This window comes from Rhopilema esculentum, chromosome 21 (assembly GCF_057945365.1).
Source record: "Rhopilema esculentum isolate cy_ngs chromosome 21, ASM5794536v1, whole genome shotgun sequence".
Taxonomy (NCBI): Eukaryota; Metazoa; Cnidaria; class Scyphozoa; order Rhizostomeae; family Rhizostomatidae; genus Rhopilema; species Rhopilema esculentum.
Window position 1 is genome coordinate 3,054,131 of NC_142835.1, and position 18,901 is coordinate 3,073,031.

At 37.4% G+C, this 18,901-nt stretch overlaps 1 protein-coding gene and 1 long non-coding RNA gene across 2 annotated transcripts in view; one reads left to right on the plus strand and one right to left on the minus strand.

Moving 5' to 3' along the window:
- LOC135684419 (sodium/hydrogen exchanger 9) overlaps positions 1-16,102 on the plus strand; it is a 35,356-nt gene extending 19,254 nt beyond the window's left edge. The window contains exons 13-16 of the mRNA XM_065199978.2: positions 5,441-5,486; positions 7,498-7,577; positions 8,512-8,632; positions 13,786-16,102. Of these exons, the coding sequence (XP_065056050.2) occupies positions 5,441-5,486; positions 7,498-7,577; positions 8,512-8,632; positions 13,786-13,959 (421 nt within the window). The 3' untranslated portion in view covers positions 13,960-16,102. The remainder of the gene's footprint in view (positions 1-5,440; positions 5,487-7,497; positions 7,578-8,511; positions 8,633-13,785) is intronic.
- On the minus strand, positions 13,039-18,484 carry LOC148957570 (uncharacterized). Its single transcript, XR_016145192.1, has 2 exons — positions 18,190-18,484; positions 13,039-15,849 (listed from the first exon to the last, which is right to left on the minus strand). It is a non-coding gene; the product is annotated as an uncharacterized LOC148957570 (long non-coding RNA).
- Positions 18,485-18,901: the final 417 nt, after the last annotated feature.

Here is an 18,901-nt window from a genome sequence, read left to right on the forward strand (position 1 = left end):
ATGGATCGGCATTTTGATGAGTTCAACAATGGACACATAGAAGCCGAATTCAAAGTCGTGAGACAATCGAAACAATGCAGGCATTGAATGCCGAAATCAAAGGATTTTCCCAATTTTCCCAAACGAACAATCGAGAATCGTGAGTTTCCCGATTAAGTGGGCAATTGAGGTTCGCTAATCGACACTTAGGTCTATAATCGTGCTATTAAATTGGGTTCGGCTGCTAGCCTGAGATCCCCTTTGTGGTCATCCTCTTAGATTCGACCAATCACCTTTAGATTTGCTCGTGACGTTGGGCAGTTAAAATTGGTTCTGCACGTGCATGTTGAACGGTGGCCAGAATAGATCAGAACCTTCTCGTAATTGAGAATGGTGCTTTCATCCTGTCAAGCGTCAACGTAATTAGACGTATAATTTGCAATTTGCTATGTAGGATACAAGAGAAAGTGCGGGAATATGCGATTTCACGAGTTTCTGCAAGAATTAACTTTCATGCATGAGTCGTGGAAAATATATTGTAAGTGTTTCAAATCTGTTTAGTTTTTCGCAAATTTTGCAAAGTCGGTGAAAGTTATTCGAAGATTTCCAGGCTTTGCGAAATTGTCACAAAATGCTTGCAGGGACTTTTCAATTTTCTCTGGGGTTGATCCAAAATTCATTCGAAATTCTTCAGACCCCGTTGGATAAGGTAGTTTGGTGTAGGAAAAACATAGAAACAATGGAAATTTGTTAAAAGTCTGAGGTCAGACCAACAGTTACGAAAATGACCAATTAATAATCTTGGGATCTGTGACTACATTTCTTCATCAAATAGTTGAGTTGAAGAAATCTTTGCACTCGCAACTAGGAAGTTTACGAAATTAAAAGTTTTGCTGCTCACAATTACGTACGAAAGATTCCCCTTCGTAATCAAGTAATTGCACTGCCGCGAGATCATTATGCTGGAACCGTTTTGTCAGCGCGGGTCGTTAGGGATCGTTAGGCACGCATCGATTTCTCCTTCTTGCAAAGGTTGATAGTGGAATTCAAAGATCTGGGTTTAGCATTGCCCGCTGTTTATCAAGAAAGTATAAATCTGCGAAACGCATTTTGAAAAAGCAACCGAATAAGAATAATTATTCGTGTTATGTTATCAAGCAAAAAATGTCCTTCGTCAAATAAAAAAACAGATTCCCAGTTAGGTTCCACTCACAGAGCCCCAATAAATGAGTTCTGTAATCTTGGCGAGTCATAGCTCGTGCCACCGTTTTTTAGGTATTTTAAGTCTGTGAATCGCAATCTCATAGAGCATAAAGGTTCTTAGTTGTCTGGGAAACAGACTGGAAGCGCATCTAGAAAAGTTCAGATTTTTAATATATTTGGAATCTTCGTTGTCGTCATCATTGTCATCGTCGTCATCATAATCATCATCATCAATCATCATCATCATAATCATAATCATCAATCATCATCATAATCATAATCATCATCAATCATCATCGATCATCATCATCATCAGTTTTGTCCACATCGCAAATCCATAATATCGAAGTACCATTCCTCCGCATTCTTCGTACATTGCAAAAGCCGTGCTATTTTTATGTACGAAGAATGAGTACATGAAGGGGGGATTTTCGTCGGCTCGATGGGCATCCATATATATATATATATATATATGTAGAATTGTTGCCAATTGTGTAACAATGGATCGGCATTTTGATGAGTTCAACAATGGAAACATAGAAGCCGAATTCAAAGGCGGGAGACAATCGAAACAATGCAGGCATAGAATTCCAAAATCAAAGGATTTTCCCAATTTTCCCAAACGAACAATCGAGAATCGTGAGTTTCCCGATTAAGTGGGCAATTGAGGTTCGCTAATCGACACTTAGGTCTATAATCGTGCTATTAAATTGGGTTCGGCTGCTAGCCTGAGATCCCCTTTGTGGTCATCCTCTTAGATTCGACCAATCACCTTTAGATTTGCACGTGACGTTATGCAGTTAAAATTGGTTCTGCACGTGCATGTTGAACGGTAGCCAGAATAGATCAGAAACTTCTCGTAATCGAGAATGGTGCTTTCATCCTGTCAAGCGTCAACGTAATTAGACGTATAATTTGCAATTTGCTATGTAGGATACAAAAGAAAGTGCGGCAATATGCGATTTCACGAGTTTCTGCAAGAATTAACTTTCATGCATGAGTCGTGGAAAATATATTGTAAGTGTTTCAAATCTGTTTAGTTTTTCGCAAGTTTTGCAAAGTCGGTGAAAGTTATTCGAAGATTTCCAGGCTTTGCGAAATTGTCACAAAATGCTTGCAGGGACTTTTCAATTTTCTCTGGGGTTGATCAAAAATTCATTCGAAATTTTTCAGACCCCATATTTTTTTAAAAGAAAGGGTCAACATGTTGGATAAGATAGTTTGGTGCAGGAATAACGTAACAAAAATAGAAATTTGGATCGTGTGAGGTCAGACCAACAGTTACGGGAATAATCAATTAATAATCTTGGGATCTGTGACTACATTTCTTCATCAAATAGTTGAATTGCCGAGTTGAAGAAATCTTTGCACTCGCAACTAGGAAGTTTACGAAATTAAAAGTTTGGCTGCTCACAATTACGTACGAAAGATTCCCCTTCGTAATCAAGTAATTGCACTGCCGCGAGATCATTATGCTGGAACCGCTTTGTCAGCGCGGGTCGTTAGGGATCGTTAGGCACGCATCGATTTCTCCTTCTTGCAAAGGTTGATAGTGGAATTCAAAGATCTGGGTTTGGTAAACTTACTGCGTCATAGCATTCCCCGCTGTTTATCAAGAAAGTGTAAATCTGCGAAACGCATTTTGAAAAAGCAACCGAATAAGAATAATTATTCGTGTTATGTTATCAAGCAAAAAATGTCCTTCGTCAAATAAAAAAACAGATTCCCAGTTAGGTTCCACTCACAGAGCCCCAATAAATGAGTTCTGTAATCTTGGCGAGTCCTAGCTCGTGCCACCGTTTTTTAGGTATTTTAAGTCTGTGAATCGCAATCTAATAGAGCATAAAGGTTCTTAGTTGTCTGGGAAACAGACTGGAAGCGCATCTAGAAAAGTTCAGACTTTTAATACATTTAGAATCTTCGTTGTCGTCATCATTGTCATCGTCGTCATCATAATCATCATCATCAATCATCATCATCATCATAATCATCAATCATCATCATAATCATAATCATCATCATCATCAATCATCATCATCATCAGTTTTGTCCACATCGCCAATTCATAATATCGAAGTACCATTCCTCCACATTCTTCGTACATTGCAAAAGCCGTGCTATTTTTATGTACGAAGAATGAGTACATGAAGGGGGGATTTTGCTCGGCTCGATGGGCATCCATATATATATATATATATATATGTAGAATTGTTGCCAATTGTGTAACAATGGATCGGCATTTTGATGAGTTCAACAATGGAAATATAGAAGCCGAATTCAAAGGCGGGAGACAATCGAAACAATGCAGGCATAGAATTCCAAAATCAAAGGATTTTCCCAATTTTCCCAAACGAACAATCGAGAATCGTGAGTTTCCCGATTAAGTGGGCAATTGAGGTTCGCTAATCGACACTTAGGTCTATAATCGTGCTATTAAATTGGGTTCGGCTGCTAGCCTGAGATCCCCTTTGTGGTCATCCTCTTAGATTCGACCAATCACCTTTAGATTTGCACGTGACGTTGTGCAGTTAAAATTGGTTCTGCACGTGCATGTTGAACGGTAGCCAGAATAGATCAGAAACTTCTCGTAATCGAGAATGGTGCTTTCATCCTGTCAAGCGTCAACGTAATTAGACGTATAATTTGCAATTTGCTATGTAGGATACAAAAGAAAGTGCGGCAATATGCGATTTCACTTTTCACGAGTTTCTGCAAGAATCAACTTTCATGCATGAGTCGTGGAAAATATATTGTAAGTGTTTCAAATCTGTTTAGTTTTTCGCAAGTTTTGCAAAGTCGGTGAAAGATTTCCAGGCTTTGCGAAATTGTCACAAAATGCTTGCAGGGACTTTTCAATTTTCTCTGGGGTTGATCCAAAATTCATTCGAAATTCTTCAGACCCCGTTGGATAAGGTAGTTTGGTGTAGGAAAAACATAGAAACAATGGAAATTTGTTAAAAGTCTGAGGTCAGACCAACAGTTACGAAAATGACCAATTAATAATCTTGGGATCTGTGACTACATTTCTTCATCAAATAGTTGAGTTGAAGAAATCTTTGCACTCGCAACTAGGAAGTTTACGAAATCAAAAGTTTTGCTGCTCACAATTACGTACGAAAGATTCCCCTTCGTAATCAAGTAATTGCACTGCCGCGAGATCATTATGCTGGAACCGTTTTGTCAGCGCGGGTCGTTAGGGATCGTTAGGCACGCATCGATTTCTCCTTCTTGCAAAGGTTGATAGTGGAATTCAAAGATCTGGGTTTGGTAAACTTACTGCGTCATAGCATTCCCCGCTGTTTATCAAGAAAGTGTAAATCTGCGAAACGCATTTTGAAAAAGCAACCGAATAAGAATAATTATTCGTGTTATGTTATCAAGCAAAAAATGTCCTTCGTCAAATAAAAAAACAGATTCCCAGTTAGGTTCCACTCACAGAGCCCCAATAAATGAGTTCTGTAATCTTGGCGAGTCATAGCTCGTGCCACCGTTTTTTAGGTATTTTAAGTCTGTGAATCGCAATCTCATAGAGCATAAAGGTTCTTAGTTGTCTGGGAAACAGACTGGAAGCGCATCTAGAAAAGTTCAGACTTTTAATACATTTGGAATCTTCGTTGTCGTCATCATTGTCATCGTCGTCATCATAATCATCATCATCAATCATCATCATCATAATCATAATCATCAATCATCATCATAATCATAATCATCATCAATCATCAACAATCATCATCAATCATCATCATCATCAGTTTTGTCCACATCGCCAATTCATAATATCGAAGTACCATTCCTCCACATTCTTCGTACATTGCAAAAGCCGTGCTATTTTTAGATTCAAGATTCAGTCTGCAACAATTGCAGCTTTAATGAGGTGTTTCTGATTATCGCCATCGGTATCCTAATAGGATACAAAGAAAATGCCGTTCACAACATTTGTCAACTGCTGCAGGCTACAACTCATTCTCTATTTAAATTCATACTCCATTATTTAACACAAAGATTGGAATGACTAACTCCATATGATCCGTTATGAGCTCAGGGGGTCGTGGTGGGGAGCAAAGGCCTATTCTTTCATGAACGTAGGAAATATGTAAATTTTCATTGCAAATCCTCCCTACAAATCTGTCCAATTTTCGAACGGGGGGATGGGGGTGGCAACAGTCACGGCATAAGCCCTCGAAACTTTCGGGAAGCAAATACTTGATTTATGTTTTGGTAGCAGAAAACTTTAACAGATATCTGAATTTCTCTCTAGGGTTGGGGTGGATCCTGAAGAAGAATTAAAGAAAGATTTCACTCCGGTATGTATCGAGATGTTCTTAAATTTCAGCATACTTCAAAATCAGTGGACGAAACTCGTCTCACATGTTACATTTTACAATGTGTAACAAGGAAACCAACTCCAAATTCATTGGAAACATTAGCATAATATTCTTGCAAGTTTTCTGGAATCTTTCAATATCCTAAATGCTCCTATAATTTCAATATCTCCAAAACCACAGGTCTATTATATTTTTGATATTCATTTGTCTCAAACTGCCCTTGCCACTTTGTATTTATATAAAACCCACAATTATATCGGGTTTTTGAAAGTATTTTGCAGTTCTTATTAAGAGAATTAAATTGTTCATTGTAGGGATGTTTCCTTTGTTGGGGTATGTTCCCTGTTGAGATGTGTCTGTTTTTCGAGGCATCTCCGTTTTTCGAGGTGTGTCCGTTTTTCGAGGCTTGTCCCCTGTTGAGGTGTGTCCGTTGTTAACATGTGTCCGTTGTTAAGGTGTGTCCGTTGTTGAGGTGTGTCCGTTATTGCAGTGTGTCCGTTGTTGTGGTGTGTCCGTTGTTAAGGTGTGTCCGTTGTTGAAATGTGTCCGTTGTTAAGGTGTGTCGGTTGTTGAGGTGTATCCTTCGTTGAGATGTGTCCGTTGTTGAGGTGTATCCGTTGTTGAGGTGTATCCTTTGTTGAGTTGTGTCCGTTGTTGAGATGTGTCCGTTGTTGAGGTGTATCCGTTGTTGAGGTATGTCCTTTACTGAGTTGTGTCCGCTGTCGAGGTGTGTCCGTTGTGTCCTTCAATCAAGGCGTGTAAAATGACGAAGATTTTTCAGAAACCACAGACTAAATACTTTTTCCACCACAGATTATTTCTTCTTAAAGTTAGGGTCTTTTTTGATTAGCGTTATTTGAGATTGATTGCTCTGCTGGCTGACATACCTGTCTTGTTTATGCATTTTTGTATTAAAAGCATGCATGTAAGCCTCTAATCTTGCTTGAATTTCACGCATGAACCTCAATTTTTACGTGACTGCAATTTCTATTGCTAATTACTATCAGGCTTTAACTGAAAAGATTTGGAATTTTTATGAATTGATTTTCCGTTTCAAATGTAAATAGCACCTAATTTTGCAAATATCCATCTACTTGCTCAGCGAATCGGCTGTTATTTGGTACGAATTTAGTGCTATCGAAGAGTGTTTCTATTGTAACTTCATTTGATAATACGATCTGCGAGAAACCTATTTAGCTGTTCGCCAAGGTGTCATATTTAAGGTCTTTCAACCGCATTAAGAGATTTATCTGCCCGAAGACACGTTTTAAGCTGGCCAATTTCGCAATTTCTCTTCTGTACTTTAATTAATTTATTGATAATGGTTCTTGTGAGGACGTGTTTTGGCAGTTTCCAGTTCGATTTTAGGGGTCTTCGCTTCTGATAACTGTACACGCTTGCGATATTTTTTGAACTAGATTAGGTAGTTCATCAAGAACACAGATTGGAATCACGTTTTCCAGTCTTTGTTTGATTCCTGTTCGAACGAACACACGAATTCCAAAAGCTTCCTAACACGTGGATTCGAGACATACAGATTCGAAAGGCACCAATTTCAGCTTCTTTAACACTGTTTCTTATATTTACCTCTCTTTACAATGTTTTATATTATGGTCCTCAATATCATTGATGGCTGTTAGAATTTTAAGTCTGGACAGGATCTTTTCTATCTAGCATGATTCTTTCATTCAAACAAAATTCTGCTGGAGCAGGGACCGCGGAGCAGGGGAGCTGGGGAAACTTTCTTTAGACCCCCCACTTTTCTCAACGCTCCGCGGTGCCTGTGGAGTACATTCAATACATAAGCGTTGTAGACACGGGGAAGTTCAAAGCGTTTAAAGTCACCATGTCCTTACGCATTTCCATTTAAATTTCCCTTTGGTTGGACTACACAATAGATCTATTGATACGTATCCAGTCGGCAACGTAAGGTTAATACAATGTTTTCTCAATCATAAATGCGCTACAATAATCATTTCTTTACACGTAGGATACAAGTGGACCGAACGCAGGCCAGATTCCATATGAACGGTCACCACTTGTAAGGATGTGGAGGAGATTCGATGAAAAGTATCCTTTTTGTTCATATTTATCTTGCAGATTTGCCTTGACACTTTTTCAGATTTTAAATTTCGAACATAGATATATTCTTCGTTAATTCTTGAACGATTCCATGGGTAAATTTTCTTAGGAAATGGAAAAGAGGAAGAATTTATGAAGCCCCCAATTTAGAATAGTTGGAACAGATTCAAAAAGATTTTTCTGACTTTTTCGTTGTGTTGCTCTAATTTGAAATCTTGCTGAAGTTAGAATTATAAGAATATACAGATAAACAGTATTAAAATATTTATCTAGCCAGCTATAATTCGTAATTTGTTCTTGGATTTAAGCAATTTTTAGCCTTAATATTTTTATAAACTTCATTCTTATAATTGATAATCTCCTATCTCCAATTACTATTTATCTTATCAATGCGTACTCTTTGATGTTTCTTTGTTTAGTCTTAAAAATTTGTTTATTTAGCATTTTAATTTTGGTAATTAAGTTTAACAACGCTGATGTAGAATATATACACGATAGAAAATTAAAATTGAATTTGAGACTTTAAGACGAGTGCCAACGAAGCGAATTTATTCTCAAATCAAATAAGGAGCAACAAGTGAAGGATTTCATGAATAATTGTGCTGGAAATGCTGTAAAAATTTAGATTTAAGATGAAAACAGTCGAACGGTGGATTAGCTATCTAGCTTTACCAAAGGTGATGCCGAATGCATCACTACCCGCACTAGTCTGAATCCTGACTGTACCTTGGAATCTCTAAGAAATGTAGTTAACCTAATTCATGTTTAGGTTAACTTTAATTTAATGAATGAATTTAATAGCGATGTTTAAGCACCTTTAATTCTGCACTTTTGCGTATGAAAGTGTAACCTAGCTATTTGCTAGGTTAGAAGGCCCTCGCCAGAGCTTTGTTTTTGTTTGAAAATCCTTGACTTCACAAAGGTATATGAAACCGCTATTCACTAATACTGGCCGACCGATTCATGAAGCCTTTCCGAAATGCTGTCAGCCATTCTTAAAGTGTTTGTCCGGCACTAAGGAGGAGCAGAACGACAATACAGCTGTGAGTCAGTCCTTCCCTTATTTATCTGTTTATTTTGGTTTGTTATAAAAATGTATTTTTAAGAAGTTGTAATTTTGCTGAAAGCTCAATTTTCAAATCATTAATTTAGAGTATATGGAGTGTTTTGTTTTTATATTTTGTTATTTTGATATATTTTGATATTTTTTATATTTGTAGCCTAAGGCTACGTTAACACTACTCCATATTCGTTTTGCTCCGTTTTCGTTGATGAAAACGATGTCCGTTAACACTAACCCGTTTTCATATGAATACGCTGTGAATACGATAGGTGTTCACACTACTCCAACAAAAACGCTGTTGGTGGCCTCATTTTTGGAAAGAGGCGTTCACGAATCCTCAAAAAATTGGCGTCATTATAAATGAAATTAAATAAAAGTAAATCGTGAAAAACTTTGTTGTAACAGCTACCAGTCCATTGTGAATTCGCAATTTCAAAATTTTTTAGATTTGATGTGCTACAAAACACGTAATTTGTTGCCGATGTTAGCGTATTCAAATGTCTCCGTTTTTGGTGTTCACACTGAAAACGGAACGTATTCAATACGCACTGTATTCGAAAGTATCCGTTTTCATTAGCGTTTTCAAACGACTCCGTTTTCATAGCAGAGTAGTGTGAACGCAAGGCAAAAACGGATTAGTTTGACTCCGTTATCACGGGCCCTAAGTCTTAACTTTATGGAATTAAGAAGTTTAGATTGTGAAAAATTAAACTGTCATTATCCCCTCGTATAATCAGCTTTTCTATATTGCCTAGCGTGAGTCCTTCAATTAACAGAAAAAATCATTTCGGTTTAAAAGGTTCCAAAAATCAAATTCTTGAGCGATCGTTTCTTGAGCTGTATCTGATTAACTTAATGTCAAAGACAAGAAAGGACCTGTTGCTACGTGAAACCTGCAAAGTGTCCACTTGTTTCGATCACATGAACGGCTGTAAGTTTTTGAAAAAAGATTTGTATAGAACATTCATTCAGTATGTATGTACTTAATTTTGAACATGTGTTATTATTTTAAGGTTCCAGAGAAAAATTGGAGGTGATTTAAACCATAAGTTCAAAACATAAATCCGTTTATTTTTAAGCCAAAAACTAGTGTTTATGTCGTTGCCCATATCAACAAATCTTTAATTTTTGCGTAGTTCTAGCCATACCGTAATGCCTCGAACAAGCGCCCCCTCGAATAAGAGCCCCCCTAGAATAAGCGCCCACCCTAGAGGTGAAGTTATTGAATAAGCGCTAATCCTTCAACCTTCAGAAATGGGCGCTTATTCGAATTTTCAACGAAAACATAATTGGAAGGCAATTCAACAAGAACGATTAATGAACAACACAATTTGCACCCAAATCTACTTTTTAAATAAGCGCCCCCTCTATTAAGCGCCCCCTTGAATAAGCGCCCACCCTGGAGCCTTGAAAATTAAATAAACGCCTGGGCGCTTATTTGAGGCATTACGGTATTAGAAGTCTTTGAACTAGAAGCTTAGTCAGGAAACATTTTTTATACTAATGCATTGAACTCTGGAGGGAGATTACTTAAGAAAAAGCAAAAAAAAAATTAAATGTTGTACCCCCCAAAAAGTTTTTACCAATTGATTGTAATTCATGATTTAGCTTTCAGTTTTATTCCTAAGCTTACATTGTGAGAAAAGTCACTTTAGTCATGAATAATCGTCAGAATTCTTAGCCTATTTTGATTTTAAACCTGCAGGACATTTCTTAATATAGTATTTACAAATAAACCTTTAGTACTGTAACATTTGAAAATAGCACGGGAAAGTGGAAATATATCATACAAATTCTTTTATCAAAAGTATGATATGTTCCTGTTTTTCTGTGTAATTTTCGAATTTCTTACTTAAAGGACAAATGACACGCTTTTGGCGCCAAATTTCTTTTTCCTTTTAACTTAAAGTAAAATGCTGTATGAGAGTGTTGTTGAAATATTTTTCCTTTCTGATTTCATTTTCCCACTTAAAAACCCATTTGAAATTATGGCGGGAAATGAAGCACGTGACACCGTGACGTAGATTGTGATAATTTGTTATTGCTGCTACTGGTATAGAGTGCAATATTAACGTTTACAGCACGCTTGTAAACGAATACAGTTCGTCTGGACCTGTCGCGTCGTGTTTCGTAAACTCTCTATCAATTACAGGAAAATTCTGAGTTATCACAATGTACGTCATAGGGTCACGTGATAAAAAGCAAAATCGCGCCCCCTGCGCCCCCTGATTAGAATTTTTTGTTCCAAACCAGGATAAACTTACTTCTAAAAGATGATCTATAAGTTAATGAAAAGAAAAGATATGGTGAAAAGTGTGTCACTTGTCCTTTAAGCAATAACTAGTAAGATGAGAAATTAACGACGTAATACATTTATCAATTGATTATTGGATAAATATTTTCCCTATATAGTTTCCTATTGCTAGTCTAAACAACGCCCAACCAATCTTTTTTCAATCAACCCATTTCCTTGTCATGCATAATTTAATGCAACCTATATCTGACATCTTCTTTTTCATATTTTCCAACCATACCCTGCTGGCTGTTTGTTGAAGAAGAATTTCATCACAAGCTTATAGTTTCTTCCCCAGCAGAAGAAGTTTGCGGAAGCTTTAAGTCAAACTTTCTATAGCAAGACATGGTCATTATCGCAGCTGAATCCAAAGCGCCTCCTTGCTACAGAATCTTACTCCTGGTCCGCAGTTGGCGAATTCCCTTGAGAATTCTTGCTTATTGCGGAAGGTTGGAAGATGAAGGAGTTGCTGTGTGATTTCGTAAGCATGGTTGTTCATCAGTGGGTATTCCGCCCACTTATCTGACAATATTTTCTCAGAAGAACTGGAAGATCGTGAATTATTCATAAAACGATGTCGAGGGAAGTAACGACAACGAAACACTGGCTAATTGACATAACTAGTGTCTCAGTTCCTAAAATCTGTTAAACAGAACTTTTCTTCACACCCATAACATGCAGCCTCAGTTGCTCGGTTTATATTGTCCGAGTAAACGCTATTTAAGAAACATTATTATCGTTAATCATTCTTTCATCAGTCATCATCATCATTCGTGCATTGGCAATCGTAAGTCATCAATAATCAACGCTATAAGAATCAACATGAATCACAATGATCAAATGTATCATTGTTATCATCGAATCACCGTGTTTGCAGCAGCTTTTTCACAGCTAGTGGTTGCGATTGTTCTGAATCATCTCTCGCTCTTAGTATTTTCATAACTGATAAATTTGACAACTTTTCTTTGTTTCCATTAAAGCAGATATTCTCACCCTTTGCAAACCCTCCAACAGTACTTCAACCAAGTCTTCTCAGTATTTGGATCAGATTATTCAAATGAATGGCTGTTCATTCATTCCTGTCCTTCTTTGTCGAGTACATATTTACATTAATAAATGAGAAACCAAAATCAAACTTCTTCATCGATTGGAGCCCGCCCTTTTCCTGCTTTTCCTATTTTGAACACTTTTTCAAAGTTTGTTCCCTGTTTTTCGAAATTGTCTTCCTTTGTTTCTGTAAGATTGGTTATCTATCTATGTGGCCCCTAGTTATCTTATCGTTGTACGAAGCATTTGTTTTGAAAAAGACCACGACATCAAAGATTCTGGTGTCCTTCTGAAATTTTAATGCAGCAAAGAGTCGTAGCTCTGTTGGAAGTATTAGAAAAGTTGAGAATTTTTCACCCGAAGAATCAGCACGTGATTTTTGCATTAGCTACAAAATAGACGAACCGCCAGTGATTCCCACCAACGATAGTGTGGTTTCCACAAATGATGGGTGATTCCAACAAGAGATGGAGTGAGTATCAGCACTGAAAAGTGCAAGATATTGCTGTTTCGATAGTGTAGAGATGTCAAATGAAGAGTCATTTGGTGCCTCTTCAGTAATAAAATCTACATTTTTTAAAAAGGAGCAAAAAATTTAAGAACACAGTTCACGTAATTTAACGACTGCAAGCAATCATACCGTTTCATCATCATTTTAATCATCAATATTTTCAAAAAACCTAATTATTGACCTTGTTGTGACTCTTTCTCACGTTGACTGTGAACATCTACAGATTTACGCCCACTATACATCTGCAAGGCCCAATTTTCTCTTCGCTACAAATGTGCGATCATACGTTGAGAAGTTCAACTCAGCTGATTTGTCGACTTAAGCGGAAAATACACCTTTAAAGGACAGGTGTGCTTGCTTTGGATAGAAGGTTGCTTAAATGTAAACAGACTCGCAACCAGCTGGAATAATCTCCAATTAGCCTGTACAACTGTCGCTGAGAACACTGTGATTTTTTTAAAATTACTTCACTTGGAAAAGCACCTTTGTATTGTTTTGCTACCTTGCATCTGGAGGTAATTTTTGAACACTGAGAAACTGTGCTTCCTGGTCCTTGATTCACACGCCTGGCAATACAGAAACGTGACGACTCCCCTCACTCACTGTGTTGAAGTTTAGTCATATCAGGGGCTCGAGTCAGCGACATTTGGGTCTATAGTCAGCCACCATAACAACTGAGCCATTCTCGCACGATAATACCCATGGTATCCATTGCACCGCTACAGAGAAGAGATGCCTGCCTTCTCCCTCCCTGTCATTGTCTGTCGGTGCAATGCGAATTTTTTAGTCATCGTATGTAAGGAGGACGATCGTACTGTTTTGTTTCCTGTTTTATAGATGTATGGTTTAGAGGGCCTGATATTTTGTCCTCCTTCTTGTATACGTGAAATTGAAGCTTTTTCAATGATAGCTTTTTTGATAAGTGCGAGCAATGCTCACCAAGAATCACAGCTATGGTCAGTGAATCCAGTTCGTCACTAGAAAAAAACGAAGGAAATGCAAAAAAATCCGGATCCAAATCACTTTGACATAGTTCAAACGTATTTTCGATCGTTTGTTGTGGCGAAGAATAAGTAGACTAACCTTTTTGATCATTTTTTTGTGTTGCATTTTTTTAGCTGTTTGATGAAATCTTATGCTGCATTTTCATATGTTTTTCTGTTATTAAAATTATTCATCCAACTAAATTGAATATTGTTAATGCTTCAACTGAGATATGTGATAATGATCTCTTTTTCCAATTGCATTCTGGGTGAACAATTAAGATTTTGTTCATCTACAGATAATAGACGATGACGAACTATTGAATGTCACTATGGAGCAAAACGCAGTGTCTCAGAGGAAGGAGTCCCCGTCGAAAGGCCGTGGTAGCTTAGAGGATGAATCGTCTGATCTTGGAGATGGCTCGAGAGTACAGCTTGATGCCTCGGCTTTGAGAATGGAGATACTTACATGAAATGGACAGCTGTTTAGAAAGTGGGTATTTTATTGCAAGGGTTTGATTTATTGTACTTTTTCAATCATATAACTTAATTTTAGGCACGTTTTCGAGTAATGGTACGTTCTCGTTTGCCAGGGATCAGATTTGATGTTTACTCAGACGCCATTTCCTCGCTTTTGACCCTTGATCTTTGACTTCATTATTTACCTCTAAGTGTATGATGACCTGCTGCTCATTGGTAGATTTTTAGTTTTTTCCAATTACCTGGAGAGATGCAATGATTTACAACCGCAAGTGCTCAATGCGACGATCTATGCTATCCATTAGGCCTCGCTTGCAATACGTCCTTACTAGCCAAATATAGAATATACAGAATTTAAAAGACCAAGCTTCATGTGCAGTGACCAGATTTTTCCGTAACTAATCAAAGAAACCCTGCTGCTGTTAGATCGAAGTCCAGACAACCAATGACAACTCACATAGGCATGATCATTGCACATAGATAATATCATATCATGTAGCTTGGAAAATTAAGTATGCGCCAAGCAGAACCATAAGAAAATTCGATTTCTTGATCCTAGGTATCCAGTATTTTCTGCAGTGTATTTATGAAACTCGTCTGATCTTCAATAGCTGCGTCTGATCTTCATTAACTTGGTATAATAATTAAAACTGTTTTTATGCACTGTCATTTGTTTGTTAAGGGTTACAGTCAAGTGACAACTATCGGTAATAGATCAATTTATTGTATTCACTTTGATCGATCCTATTTTCTTTATGGCGAAATGACGCTCTTCATAATACAAAATAGCACATGACTGAATTCAGACAGATGGATTCTTAATGCTCTTTCTTTTGGAAAGTAGTTTAACTTAGAACAAAATACTCTACCTACGAGAAATTTAGAATATGCAACTGAAAGATCACAAGGAGAAATCGTTGGCTTTCGAAGATAAATCTTTGACTTTCGGACCCAAATCTTTGGCTTTTATAGAGACATCATCGATTTCCATAACGTTGACTTTCATTTCAGCATTGCAGTACGAATCAAATCAATATTTACCATCTTTTGATTCTGATTAGCTTTGAATGCATCTTGCCTGATTCGGTTGGTTGGTCAAGCTTCCTTCAAGCATAAAATATTGAGAATTTGAAGTTTTAAGAAATTCTTTGGAAGGAATTGAAGTTTGGCTCTAAGGAGCTTTCCAACTCTTAACTCTGTCAAATGGACCACCATCCGTCAAACAATTCTGCTATGGCCAATTTACTTTAGAAAGTGTTCATAAAATGACTCCTATTGTGATTTTTCATTGGGGCTGTCTTTGGATCTTAGATACTGTAATAGAATTGTAGCTAAATTAGAGTCAATTAAGAAATAAGTTAAACATCACGTAATTTGGATGGTTAATTTTTTTATTTATTATTTAGTTCCATTAAAGTTTCATTAAAATTCGTTTGATTTGCAAGCCTGACACCATATTTTCATTCTTAGCACCCAACCGAATTTTCTTTGCTTTATTATTTTCTTAGTTTTGTGCTTGTATGACGGAAATATTTTGCCACTGCATTTCTCAGCCAAGGCAACACTAACGTCTTTAAAGAGAGTTTCCATTAGCCAATGTATAGCACCATAGCGAGAGAGGGTATTGCCTTTATGGGTGATACGCTCTCGTTTTGTGCTGTGCGACATGCAAATATGCAGAGCCCATCATTGACTTCATTTTCATCATAAGCATTTTTCCATTAAATCTAAAACAATGACAGCAGTTTGATCTTCTTAGCGAATCTTGACAGATCTTGTAGACAGGTTGGTGGGAAAGTTTATTGTAGTATTTGATCACAACATTTTAAAGACCAGTTGGTGTATTCAGAATGACATCCATAGTTGATGATTCGATCCTCATCCTGTACATAAAAAATGTTTTTATCGATTATTCTTGTTGTATCGATAATTCTAGGACTGTTGCCTTGGCTAAAGTTGGGTGGTAGTTATCTAGCTAAGTTGGAATACGTTTAAGATAGAACATTTTACTCGATAAAATTAAAATTGTTTAGATTAATTATAGATTTCCATTATTGTTCGTCAGATTTTTCTTCTTGTGATCGCTTGATGCAATGTAATTAAATTTTATACAATATAATATATCAATTGGTCTTACATGTGATATTCTCTCGAGTCACCTGCTGGTATGGATACTTTTAGCTTTTCTTTTTCAATTTTCATTCAAAGCTTGAGGTTCCTCTTTCGAAAGTTTGAAACTAATCTTTGGTTTTAGAAAGAGATTTTTGTCTAAGATGACAGATTTACGTCACACCTTTTCCTCTGTATTAAATTAATCTTTTTGGTTTGGGTACCAGGGAATGCATAACCATTACACAGTATGATATCTTTCGTAGAAACGTTAAATGCCATTGAGGAATTATCAAAAAAGCCTTCTGACGGGCATGTTTTTAAAGATAGGCTGAGACGATAGCCTGCTTGCGGATTTAACCTTCGCGGAGGACCTCCTTCGCAAGAGTTAGGTAGAAGATATACTACAGATAACCGGATCGTTGAAACAGGAAGGGAAGGGGCAGTGGATGCTTAGCCCCCATTAATTCTCAAAGTTTATTTAGACCATGCAATGCTTGATATGGGAGTTTCCTTGCCAAAGAGATTGCTTATCTGGGAGAAAAAGTCATTGGAAGGGGAAGAAAAACACTGAGCTGCTGGGACATATCGTTCAACACAGATTATCGTCTAAATCGCTAGATAATCGCTGGGAGTATGGTCATTGGTAGATCAGACAGACAGTAGGAGCCCATTTACACTTAAGTAAAAAGAACAGAACTATTTGCTTTCATTGTTCCTCGCTATTACGTTGAAGAAAAATTAGATGAGGAACTAAGGAACGGAATTAAAAGAAGATGCGTTTATTCAAGATCGAAAAAGAACGGAACTCTCACATTGAATTGATCAGCCGCGTTTCCAACTGTAACTAAATAGTTCCATAGAAAACAAGCATGGCAACGCAACCAAAACGTCCTAGAGAACTGATCGGAAATTATGAGGAATCTGTGAAATTCATAATCTCAAGTATAAATCCAAGGACTATATTCGCTTTATTTGGCACAAAACTGTTTAGCTCCACCTTATTCGCCTAGGGGGATCCTAGGTTAACTTCTTGTTGACGTTTCGTATTGATACTGAAAGTGAACATTTCTTTAAACTGACGTTTTCACTAGCATTTAAAGAAGCGACAAGGGTTTAATTTCATTGGGTGATATATATGTTTGTTTATGATATGCTCTAAAATTGCTTGGTTGACATGCTTTTTTTGATATAGAAACAATGTGTGTTTCACGTGAATGCTGTATCAAGGCAAGCTAACTCTTAAGGTTGAGGTGGACCCATTTCGGTTCCACGAGCTGACCCTAGGACTTTAGTGGGGACTATCAGCTTAATTCTATAGAACCACTTTTCAGGAAAAGCTGCAAAGGAACTTAAACAACGCGAGATGTCTTGTCTGAAGAGCTTGTTTCATAAATATGTCATCAATACTTTGCGTTTGAAAGAAAGCCCCATGACGATGTTTGACTTTCTACGTAGCCCGACACATTGAAATGCTTGACACGCTTAAAATCTATTTGCATCTTCCAGGCATGCCGGAGCCAGGGGGCAGGGTGATACAGATCCCTTACTTTTCTGCTGAACAATGATATTCAGGTAGTGACATAAAAGACAAGGGGGAAAATAACATACAAGTTTGCCAATTTTTCGAAAGATACCTCCAACCCCCAATCCCCCCCTAACCCATTACCCCAATGTGTTTCGGCGTCCCTTTCGGATAACTGATTACGTCACAAAAGCTGCTAACTTCTTTTTTATTTTTAAAACTTCACGGGTTGCAGAATGATAAGTAATAGATAGCGCTAGTCCTTTGAAATGATATGATTTTCATTCTCCCTCCTCCTATATTCCAGAAAATTCCTTTGTGAGGCCATAGTCCATGTACTTTGATAAGCTAATTCTTTTCATCGGCTCCGTTGGGTGAACTTCACTTTACTGCTTTGTTCGAATGTCAGTCACTGTCTAAGGTTTTGTAAGGTTACCAAATCAAAATAACTGAAGTAAGAGTGAATCATCAAATGAATTCGTACAACAGGAGCGATCTGGCATTTGTGGGTACTTTACATCAATGATACTTTTATACAGGTCAGTCGTTAGTAAAACAATGGCCAATTGAAAAGATCGCTTGAACCTACCTCAGAGACATTCCTGATTTCGAAAGTAAAAAAGGCTAGTTCCTGAATGGCTTTTAGTTTCCAAAGAACAAAGTTGTGGTTTTCTGTTGATCGGTTGATACAATGGACGGCTACTGACTTTTGTTAACTTTTCTCAGCAACTTCCTTTGTTGTTGTTGCTGTATGAAGCCATTTCGGTACCCTTTATTCGGATATCAGCCAAAATAAGATACAAAGACAACATCCTTACAGTTCACAAAGAATTTAGGTGAGGAAATGCTAGTCTGCAGGGGTGTAGAGCTAGGGGGCTCAGGGGGCTCAGCCCCCTTCGTTGATGCCGAAAATTGCCAAATTTCTACTTTTGCCTTTTTTTTGAACATGTTTTGATAACACAACACCACTGCTAGTCTGCCCATCTGTGTGAAGAATACCCCTTTCACAAGTGATCTTTCTCTGAAAAATGTCGTAGAGCTACGTTCTTTGTAACAAATACCCCTCCAACTTCAAACACTTCTGATACCATGCAGGACTGTCGGGAATGAATTCCAAAAAGGGGGCATGGGATAAGAAATATACTCGCAATATTGAGGTGGTATACTATTTATGATAGAATCAAATGCACCATTTCAATTGACGGTCTCATTTTAAAAGAATTCTTCAGACTTTGTACAAAAGTTTTGACAGAAAGAGGGATTGGGGTCCAGAATTCTAGTCTCGATAATAAATTTCGGTT